Source organism: Acinonyx jubatus, chromosome B3, assembly GCF_027475565.1.
Source record: "Acinonyx jubatus isolate Ajub_Pintada_27869175 chromosome B3, VMU_Ajub_asm_v1.0, whole genome shotgun sequence".
Classification (NCBI taxonomy): domain Eukaryota; kingdom Metazoa; phylum Chordata; class Mammalia; order Carnivora; family Felidae; genus Acinonyx; species Acinonyx jubatus.
Genome location: NC_069386.1, coordinates 38,917,869 through 38,929,438, shown reverse-complemented (window position 1 = coordinate 38,929,438; position 11,570 = coordinate 38,917,869). Strand labels below are relative to the sequence as shown.

The following is an 11,570-nucleotide window of genomic DNA, read 5'->3' as shown; positions in this document are numbered from 1 at the left end:
ATGCCCTATAATTGGGGGCACCTGAGTGGCTTAGTCAGTTGCATGTCTGACCTCAGCTCCGGTCATGATCTTAAGGTTCATGAGTTTGAACCCCTGCATTGGGCTCTCTACTGTCAGTGTGGAGCACACTTCAGATCCTCTGTCACCCCTCTCAACACCTCCCCCTCTCATACTTGCTCTCTCTCTTTCTCTCAAAAATAAATGAACATTAAAAAAAAAAGTGCCCTATGTTATGCTAAGTGAAATAAGCCATACAGAGAAAGACAGATACCATATGGTTTCACTCTTATATGGATCCTGAGAAACTTAACAGAAACCCATGGGGGAGGGGAAGAAAAAAAAAAGAGGTTAGAGTGGAAGAGAGTCAAAGCATAAGAGACTTAAAAACTGAGAACAAACTGAGGGTTGATGGTGGGTGGGAGGGAGGGGAGGGTGGGTGATGGGTATTGAGGAGGGCACCTTTTGGGATGAGCACTGGGTGTTGTATGGAAACCAATTTGACAATAAACTTCATATATTGAAAAAAAAAAGTGCCCTATATTGGATCTGCATTGTATTAAAGGCCATGCAATAAAAACACGTTTACCATTTCAAAAGCATTTTTAAAATTCAAGACTATCAAGTTTATTGCTTTCACCATCTCCCATACCCAGCAGATTACTTCACCTCCAACAGGTTTGTCTACTACCAGTTCCTCCTCACTGACAGGTGGACCTGCCAAGCACATATTTGATTTGGCTCCAGTTTAACAAACTTCTCTGACCCCCATGTGTCTGTGGGACATAGTACAAACACCTGATTGAAGCAAAGACTTTCTTATTTCATTTCCCATCTGCCTTTTCAGATCCAGGGTGACCTCTATTCTCCAGGTCCTTAACCCCCAGTACACAGAAGCTTCCATAGCTCTTCACCTTTGGACTCTGGCTCTATGCTTCTGCTGTCCTACCTCTGCTTCTTTCTCTATCAAATTTCCTTCTCACATTTCACTGTCCAGCTTTTAAGGATTCACTCTCAAATGTCCACCCATTGGGTTTCCAAAACCCTCATTTCCCACCTTCCTGCCTTTGTAAGTTCAGCACATTCACCATATGTAAAGCCCTCTGTATTTTATATGATCCACCCCTGAATTAAGTGTTTCCCAAGAGCCCGTCTCATTTCTTTTTTTTAATTTTTTTTTTAACGTTTATTCATTTTTGAGAGACAGACAGAGACAGAGCATGAGGAGTGAAGGGGCAGAGAGAGGGAGACACAGAATGGGAAGCAGGCTCCAGGCTCTGAGCTGTCAGCACAGAGCCTGACAAGGGGCTGGAACTCACGAACTGTGAGATTATGCCAGGAGCCCAACTGGGACGCTCAACTGACTGAGCCACCCAGGCGCCCCGAGCCCGTCTCATAGCTCTTCATCTCTGGATCCCTGTGCTCAGCACTTTGCTAAATAAATAGGTGCCAACAGAACTGAATTATAAGTCTCATTTTTGTCCCAGACTTCTGGTTTTCATAGTAATGTTGCTTCCTATTAAACTCTTCACTGCAGCAGACTTAGGGATGAAAGTGGATACAGACAAGATAGCTTAAATTAGACATAAATTAGTGTTGTATCTAGTCTGGGTCCCTTACTTTAAGAGAGAAAAGTCTCCTGCTCTGGCCAATAGGATAGCCACTATTATGTCGCTGTTTAAATTAATTAGATGTTGGGGCGCGAGTGGCTCAGTCAGTTAAGCTTCCGACTTCAGCTCAGGGCATCATCTCCCGGTCTGTCTGTGGGCGCTGTGCTGACAACTCAGAGCCTGGAGCCTGCTTCAGATTCTGTATCTCCCTCTCTCTCTGCCCCTCCCCCATTCACACTGTGTCTCTCAAAACTGAATACGTATTAAAAAATAAATTAATTAGAAGTAAATAAAATAGAAAATTCAATTTCTCAGTCTCACAAGCCACGTTTCAAGTACTCAAAGTCTCATGTGGCTGGTGGCTACCAAAATCGAACAGCGCAGAATGGAACATTTCCATCACCGCATAAAGTTCTATGAGACTGCGCTGAAAATTTCGGGCCTTTACATTTACTCTTCCCTCTTAGAACACCCTTCCACCCTCTTCCCATACTCCTTCCCCTATAATATCATCATTCTTATTGTGTCTGTAATTACAGGATTTCGGGACAGCAGGGACTGTGTCTTACTGCTTTAGCTCCAGTGTTTAGCTTCGAAGCCCAGCGCAATTAATAAGCTCTCAGTAAACGTTGAAATAAATAGGTGATAGACCGGGGTGATCTTCCAGATACATCAGTCCCAATCCCTTTCTCACGCTGATCAGTTCTTTATGAGTCTCCAGGACTTTTCATTTTTAAGCCTATCTTAAAGCATCGCCCCGGAGAAGAGGGGAAAGGGCCTTGCATGCACCTGCTGACTCCCAACTCCCCAAACCGCTGTATCAAGCTCTGGCGTCACTCGTGCTGGGCCCGCCCCTTCCCACTTCTGCGCCCCGTGCCGCCCCCGCCCTGCTCGCGCCAAGGTCTAGAGCTCGCGCCACCGCCCCCCTCCCCCGTCATTGCGCAGGCGCAGCCTGCGAGCGTGGGGTGTCTCGAGGTTGGCGGCTGCCGGCGCTCAAGAGCGCAGGGGTTTGTGGCCTGCGTTCGACCGGCACCAGTCTCTCACTATCCGAGGCAGCGAGGCGCAGCGATCCGTCTCCCCGCGCCCCGTGCGGTGTGGCCATGGAGAATCAGGTGCTGACGCCTCACGTCTACTGGGCTCAGCGACACCGCGAGCTGTATCTGCGCGTGGAGCTGAGTGACGTACAGGTAAAGGCCGCTGCGGGCGGCGGGACGAACGCGGGGTCGCAGCTCCCGGGACCCGCCGATCCCCGCCACTCTCTTTGTCCCAGTGCGCGCTGGAGAGCCTGCAGTGCACCAACGGGTTCGGCGACGCGGTGCACTTTCGGCGTCCAGGCCCGGGCAGGAACTGGCCCTGGTCGAGGCGCACCCGCACACCACGGGCCTGGGGCGCGACCCCCTGAAGGCTGCAGGTACCTTCGGGTGCTGCGTGAGTCCTGCGCGGGTCTCAGAGGCTGCCCGGGCCTTCTCTTTGTTCGCAGTTTGAGGCCTGATGGAGCCCGAGCCCGGCCCTGGAGGCCTGGCCGCCGGGGTTCGAGTTCGCCAAGGCCCTTGGAGACGTGGGATGAGCTCGTTGGGCCAGGGGTTCAGAGTGACCGTGGCTTGTTAGGACGCCTGGCGTTCGCCTGAGAGGTCCAGCTGGGCCTGTCCAACGTTCACAAGGCCCGCCGCTGCCCCAGAGGGGCCACACCCACCTTCCAACCGTTCAGTGATGGAAATCATTCTTGTTAATTTTAATTTTAAAATCCGGGGAACCCCGAGAAAGTGATTTCCGCCCCTATTCTGAAGGCTATGAGCTCAGGTTTGAGGAGTTGCATAGAGAACTTAAAAATTAAGCTACATCCAACATTTATGTTTGATTTCCTTAGCCTCCTCCATGAACAAGCTGTTGCCCCCTAAATGGTGGAGATCCCAAGACCTGTGTAGCCTCTGCCTCTGTCCAGAGCATCCGGATTCCAGTCTTTGAGAAACTGGAGTTTTCAGTCTGGAATGTTCTTTCCCCAGTCATCCTTACTCCCTACTTCTCCCTGATATCTGTGGCAATTCGTAACCTCCTTCACTCCACTCAGCTCACTGCCTCTGAGTCAGGAGTTTGTGCTTCTGTCCCTCTGCCTGCCTGGCATATTGTCTTGTGAAGTGAGTGTAGGTGCTCTTTCAGTGTAGATTTGAATTTGTTGAATTGAATCTGTTTCTGGAATTTAAACCTGTTTTCCCGTTGAAAGATAAAGACAATACTGGCCAGAATGCCTTTAAATAGGATGTGACATTGCATGGTGTGTCATTTAATGTATTAAACCAGACTGAATTATATTTTTGCATCAGAAGATGAGTAAATGTTCTGTGCTCTTCAGGGTGTTGTAATAAAGAAGGAAACAAACAAAATCTTTGTTGATGGGAATCAAAGTCCCCATTTGGAGAGGGTTCTCACTCAATAAGTGTGGAATGTGTGTTAGTTATGACAGTCTCTTGTTAAAAAGTATTTAGTCAAGCATTATGTAGACCAGTTAAACTCAGGCCCTGTCCTCTCTAGATGTTATCATGTAATAAGGATGTACTATTCTGGGATACTTTTGAAGCTGCAAACACTAAAGGTGTTTAAGGGCATAGGGGGGTGGTGGTGGAAAGAAATGGAAATTAGTTGGACAAATGAAAGAATGCATCATACTTATGTTTGTCTTAAGAGATCTCAACCTCTTAGTTAAGAAGTATGAACACATGTTCATCACACTTAGTATGTTTAGAAACACGAAAAGTTTACATTTGAAATGTGTTATAGATAAGGAAATGTAAAGGTGGAGGAAGAAAATGGAAGTTTCTTTTGGATAGAGAATCCTTTTATGTTTGGGAAAAACATTTTTCCTCCAAAAGCAACATGTTAGTACCGTTCGTAAAAGAAATCCTCTACCTTGTGTGGGGTACTAGAGATTTATAAAGATGAGTCAGATAGTCTCAGCTTTCCAAGGGCATACTGTCTAGAAGAAGCATATTATCTTATACAAACAAAAAGTTTTGTGTATGGGTATGTTTATTGGTAGAATTAGAGTTGACTATGAACCAGGTCTCCTTTAACCTGGTGTTAAAGGAATTTGTTACCTCTCTTTTGTTTAGTTAGACATGACCTTCAGAAATGAGATGACATGTTCTTTTCAAACTGAGATTGGAAGAACTTTCCAGAAAGAGAAAGGCATGAACTTTTGGGTTTTCTGACTTGTACCGTGTCAATGCATGACAGCCAAAGACTGCCAGAGAAACACCTCTAGTTGAACAGGTTGGGTTTATTATTCATTCCAGCAAGGAGAGCATAGCCCATGGGGGACAATGGTGTCTCATTAAGGGGGTTGAAACTGATTGTAGGATTTGGATGCTGTCAGAAAACAGGGACAATTCTGTGGTTGGTTATCTGAATACATCTTATCTGTTGGGAGGAGAGACTAGCAAAAGAATAAAATAATTGGTAGAGAAGTAGCAGTCACTCATTTTGGCCAAGAGAGAAAGGGTGTCTGGTATTTTGTGGGTAGCGTAGTGGCCATGTTTTTGTCTGTGCTTACCCAAAATTATGAAATGACCTTTGTCTCATTTCATTAACGTTTCATAATAACCTTGTCCGAGGTTGGTATTCTGTGCCATTATGCCTAATAGGAGAATAATGTGGCCAAGCTGTGACAGGCCACCCTCTGAATGTCAGGGGCTGCTCTTTCTTTTTAATTTCTCACTTAACTGCCCAGTGCAGGGCTGTGGACCTGTGATTCAGGGTCCGAATGAAGCAATGCACTTATTCAGTGAAAACCATTTGCAGCGTGCCTACTACTCTTATCTCATTAAGCTAGGTGCTGGGTTTTTGGACAGCTCTCTGTTGCTCCCTGCTTTCTGGCATGTTTCACAGCTTCTATGTTAGTGAGTTTTAGTGTTGAATTCCAATTTGGGGGCAGCAGCTCCCCTCCCCTCCCTTTCTGAGACACAAAGAACTGTCCAGTTTTCACGTCTCCATTCTGTCTTTGGAGGTACAGGGTTAGTGGCTGCGGAGAAACCACTACTGATGTGAGGAGGACTAGTATACAGTAAAGGCTTCAACTGCAGCATTGTCTGAGTTTGAGGTAAGCAGTAGCAAAGATGCCAGCTGGAGTCCAGGGGGCTAGGGCAGAGTCCTTTTCACAACAGAGTTTATTTTCAAGATAAGCATAACATACAGGTTTGTGCCAGCCACGGCAACTGTAGTTGTTAGAGCATTTGTTCATTTATCAAGGTTTTTGTTTGTTTTAAAGTTATATGGGAACAAAGTGCATACCTCTGTTCGGGAGCTGTTTGGCAGATACTGTTGTTGTCCTTAGTTGATAGACAGTCTGGTAGAAAGAGTGGTAACTGAAGACATGAGGGTGGGTTCTTGCTCTTCTACCTACCGTCTAGGGGCCGTGGATAATTCACTTAACCCTTATGTGTCTCAGGTTCTTCACACAAAGTTTGAATACCCCTCATTCACAGGATTTTTTTAAAGTTTGAATTGGATCATGGATTTGAAAGTGCTTTGTAAATTCTAGATTGCTATTCAAATGAAAGGGATTATATTGTGATGTTAAACCTTAGATGAGAGAAACCAAAGAGCAGTAGAACAAGGTAGAGTCTATTAGCAGAGTTATCCGTATATGGTATCACACGTATTGTACGACAGAGGTGGCTTTGCGTATTAGTAGGGGAAAGGATGAACAATTCGGGAAATTATTTGGGGATGATTGGTAATCCAGATAACAAAATGAGGGGCCCCTGGGTGGCTCAGTCTGTTCAGCATCTGACTCTTGATTTTGGCTCAGGTCAGGAGCCTGCTTAAGATTCCCTCTCTCCCTCTGCCCCTCTCCCCTGTCTGCACACACTCTCTCTCTCCAAAATAAAAAATAAGAAACCCCCAAACAACAACAGCAATGGCAACAACAACAACAAAACACAGATAGCAAAAAGATAAAATAAGATCTTGCCTTATGTCATACACAAAAGTTAATTCCAGGTGGGTTAATGACCTGAATGCTAAGCGAAACTACTAAAAGAAGATATAAGAGACTGTCTTTACGGTATTGGACCAGAGAAGAATGTGTTAAATAAGACACACAAAGCATAAACCCTAAAGATTAACAAATTTAAGACAAACCTGAAGAAGATATCTACAGCACATATCACCGACAAACGATTAACGTCGGAAATATATAAAGAACCACTACAGATCAATTAGGAAAAGACATATTACCCATTAAAAAGGGGGCAGAAAATATAAGCAATTCAGAGTAAAAGGAAACAAGAATGGCCAGTATACCTGAGAAGATGCTTGATCTTAGTTATAATCAGGGACATGTAAATTGAAGGGATAGTGTTTGTTAGTAAACCAATATTTCTTAGATTGGGAGAGATGAAAAGTCTAACATTATCGGTTGTTGGTGAGATTGTTCAGCAATGGGACATTTTTATACAACTCCCCCTCTGTCAAAGACCACCAGAAACACCTTGTTTTAACAAGTGGCTTTATTGCTTGTTTCAATGAGGGAGAACACGTATTGGGGAATCTTGGGGTATCTCAGTAAGGGGGTGTTAGAAATAAGTGATAATAGAAATCCCAAACTTGGATGTTTGGGAAAGGGTCTAAGGAAGTAGGGATTCATTTTAGATTCAATGCTGTAGAAAATGGGGACATTTCTATGATTGGATATTTTGTGGATGGCATAGTGACCTGTTCTTAAGACAAAATTATGAGTTGACCTTACTTTGTGTCATTTTATCATGGTCTCAGAGAAACCTGAGGTCAGCTGGTTTTATTTGAGACTATTTGTGTAGGAGAGCAAAAATGGCTTTGCTGTGAGCTTTAGAACAGCTTGTAATAATTTTGAGATCTAGCTGTGAATGTCAGATCAGTTTCAGCTGTCAGGGCTGCTTATTTTCTTTTTTTAAAAACAGTCTTAAAAGTCCTAAATATCTTTGCATATATAGTTCACTCTTCTGTACATGTAAGTTTAAGCAAAATAAATTAGTGAAATTATTTCTAAACCATCTTCATATTTTAGAACTCACTCTTCTGAATCACCTTCAGCTCAGAGATGTCACTGTCCCTGCTTTTCCACATGGTATCATCCTCTGTGCCATTAAGAGGACCAGAAATGCAGCATTTCTGAGAGAGTGCTCTACATGAGCATTGTTTTTTTTCAAGTCATCAGGACCTATTTATAAGTTTTGATGCGGGCACTTCTTGATGTTACCAGAAGACGTCAACAGAACATTTCCAGAATAGAATCAGGACTCCTACTCCTTCCTCAAATGGCCTGCAAGTGGTTTGTTGACTGAAAAACTGAGTTACACCCGTGTCGCCATGCCATCTGGAACAATAGCCAAATTCCCATGTTCAGCCAGGGACAACCATGTCATGGCTGCCACTTTACCAGAGCACTTGTAAGGTGCCACTATCTATGGTAGTATATATCCTGATTTTAGAGATTTTAAATGTGAAAAAAATGTGCACTTCAGAATTGCTGAAATATAGCAGAGTTTGGAGTTGTCAGTTAATAAGTTGTAGTATTTAAATTCTTGAGACAGGATGAGCTCACCCAGGTAGAGACTGTAGATCAAAGGTTACCAACTCAAATGCCCAAAATACCGCGTAGCGATTAGGAGCCTGGGTGTCTCTTTTTGCCTTGATTTGAATCTCGGTTTTGCCACTTGCTGATCTTGTTATCCTGGGCAAGTTACAAAGCCTCTGTAAGCCTTAGTTTCCCATTTGTAAAATTGTTGTAATAGTACCTATTTTATAGGGCTTTGTGTGTTTCTGCGTGTGAGCTAGTAATGTGAAACACTTTAAATGATACCTGGCAGGGGCACCTGGGTTGGCTCAGTTGGTTAAGTGTCGGACTCTTGGTTTCGGCTCAGGTCATAACCTCACGGTTCGTGGGTTTGAGCCCCGAGTCCGGCTCCGCACTGATAGTACGAAGCCTGCTTGAGATTCTCTCTCGCTCCCCTTCTCTCTGCCCCTCCCCTGCTCGTGTGTGTTCTTTCTCTCTCTCAAAATAAATAATAAACTTAAAAAAAATTTTTAAACGATATCTGGCATATAGTGAGCGCCAGTAAATGTGAAGTGAGCTGGGTGGGCAGTGTGGTCAGTTGGAGAGAATAGGGTTCATCTTACAGAGGGAGCTACTGTTGTGCAAGAATGCAGATCTGAGGTTGGCATCTAATTCTCTAATTTGTGAAAGAGAAGCCGGAAATCCAGATTTTTTTAAATGAAAAAAAGTCATAGTTTTACACTGAAGTTATTGAACAAATGTATGTAAATGCCTACTGTATGCTTGGGAGTCTTCTAGACTCAGATTCTGGGACTTGGGCATGAGCCAAGGCAGACGGAGGTCCCTCCTCTCATGAAGTTTATGTGCTGACACTGCTGGTGGTGGAAGAGTGATAATAGAAGTAAACAAGTTCATCGAATAGTTTGAGCCAATAGTGAACGTTACGGAGCCAAACAAGACAAACAGGAGAAAGAATCATGTGAACCGCCTCAGACTGGGTTGTCAGGGAAGCTGTCTGAGGAAGTGTCATGTGAGCAGAGACCTAAATGCGAAGAAGCCATGCAAAATGAGGAGGACTGAATGTCACAGAGAGAGGGAACAGCTCCTGCAGAATCCCTGGGTGGGAAGTACTTGGTGGTGAATTCAGATGAAAAATTAATACATAAATAAAACAAAAATAATTTCTGCAGGCCATATAAAATATTGTGGGTGTAATTTGGCCCGATGCCAGTTTAGGACAGAAAACTGATAGACATTAAAAACTGGTAGAGGGTCAGCTGGGTGGCTCAGTCAGTTAAGCGTCTGACTTTGGTTCAGGTCATGATCTCGCAGTTCGTGAGTTTGAGCCCCATGTTGGGCTCTGTGCTGGCAGCTCGGGGCCTGGAGCCTGCTCCGGATTCTGTGCCTCCCTCTCTCTCTGCCCCTCCCTTGCTCATACTCTGTCTCTCTTTCTCTCAAAAATAAATAAACGTTAAAAAAAATTAAAAACAAAAAAACTGATGGAGATAGGAAGCAGCCCAGGGTTGAGTCCTGAGCTACTCAGCCATTTAGAAGTTGAGCAGAGGAGAAAGAACAGCAAAAGATAGAGAAGGAGTAGCCTGTGAGGCATAAAACCCAGTGTCCTCTGATATTCTAGATGCCAGGGGTTAGGGGTGTTTCTGTGGGGTGTATTCAGCTGTGTCCAGTGATGCTCACAGGTTGAACATGTCTATTGGATTTGCCAGCATGGAGGTTATTGATCTTGATAATAACAGTTTCAGTGGAATGGCAGGGATGGAGGCTAGATCAGAGTAGATTTAAGAGTAAGTTTATGGTGAGGAAGAAGTAATGATTATAGATAACTTTTAAAGAAGTTTTTTTCTGGGAGGGGGGAAGGGATGGGCGGAGAAATCAGTGGTGCAGCATTTTGGAGTTCAGAGATAAGAGGAAGGCTTTCTTTCTAAAAGATGTGGGCCTTGAGCTGCGTTGTTTTTAGAGAGCGCACAAGCAGGGGAGAGGCAGAGAGAAAGGGAGACACAGAATCGGAAGCAGGCTCCAGGCTGTGAGCTGTCAGAACAGAGCCAGATGTGGGGCTCCAGCCCACGACTGTGAGATCATGACCTGAGCTGAAGTCGGACACTTAACCGACTGAGCCACCCAGGCGCCCCGCGTTTTAAAGTGTAAGTAGAATTTGGATTCCAAAAAGGGAGATTGAAGGGGATATGTACTGTTATGTTTACCCAATTGAATATAATGTAGCTGTAAAAAGAACAAGTGAGGTCTGTATGAACTGGTGAGGATTGGGTTAGGTGAAAAAAGCAGGTATGTGAGAATGTATATTATATGCTACCTTTAATGTAGAATGAAAGGGATACAAGAATATCTGGGTGTATTTACTTATTTTTTGGAAGACGTGTACGCATACGTATAAAGGAAAGATTAACCAGAAACTACTGAAATGGTTACCTATAGGTGGTGAGTGGGAATGTGGTAGAGGGAGATAGCTTTAAGACAGAACTTCTGAAGATCCATTTCTACAAAGTTTGACTTTTGGACAATGTGAGTATTTTACGTATTCAAAAATAGAACTCAATAAAAAAGAATACAATGGCAAATCTTGAAATTCAAAAGTACAATCAAAAGGACCTAACTATATTTCAAGTGGATACCATAGCCATCCAGATGAGTAAGTTAATGCAAGTAACAATTGAACACAGTACTCTGGTTCTTTAGTAGAATACATTCTGAGAACAAAAAGAACTGCAAATAAATGTTATATTTTACTCAGTAGGTTAACTGTAAGTAAAAGTAGATATATAATTCAGAAACTTTTTGAGGATCACACAAATAAGTAAATAGGTTAATGCTATTAGGAACCAAGATTTTCACTGTAAGTAAAAAGATAAAAATGTTGAGTGACAGAAGATGAGAAGCTCTATAATAGTAAATTTGAATTGGAAATTTAAATATGACAATGTGATTTTAAAAATTCCTAGCTAGACACTAAAAATGAGCATTGAGTATACCTCAATGTGCCAGATCCTGTTTCCTGAATTACCATTTCCCACTAAATGCACTAAGGCTCCTTGAAGAAATGGCAGATTATTATAAGTCTGTGCTAGAGAAAAATACAACATCCTCAAAGGCTACAAGGTCAAGTCAGAATAACATAGCAGCCAGTTTGAAGAGATTTACACTGGCCAAATTTGTGATAATTTGAACATCAAAAAGAATAAGAATAGTAGTGGATTTTGGTAGAGAGTAGTAAAAAAGAAGATCCACCAGTTCATAGTGATAGTCAAAAAGAAATGAAGGTGGAGCAATGGGGGAGGCTGGGGGAAGGTGACAGGAGGTAGGCGTGGTTAAGCACCAGGGATCTGTAACTGTTCAGTATCTTGACAGTGATGGATAGAAGAACCTATACTTGTAGTAAAGTTGTGTAGAACTCACACACA

The 11,570-nt window shown here is 43.4% G+C and overlaps 1 protein-coding gene across 1 annotated transcript in view; it reads left to right on the top strand.

The window, feature by feature from the left end:
- The first annotated feature begins 2,533 nt into the window (after positions 1-2,533).
- The window catches only part of HACD3 (3-hydroxyacyl-CoA dehydratase 3), a 38,248-nt gene continuing 29,211 nt past the window's right edge, over positions 2,534-11,570 (top strand). Inside the window, exon 1 of the mRNA XM_015078189.3 lies at positions 2,534-2,794. Coding sequence (XP_014933675.1) covers positions 2,708-2,794 — 87 coding nt within the window. The 5' untranslated portion in view covers positions 2,534-2,707. The remainder of the gene's footprint in view (positions 2,795-11,570) is intronic.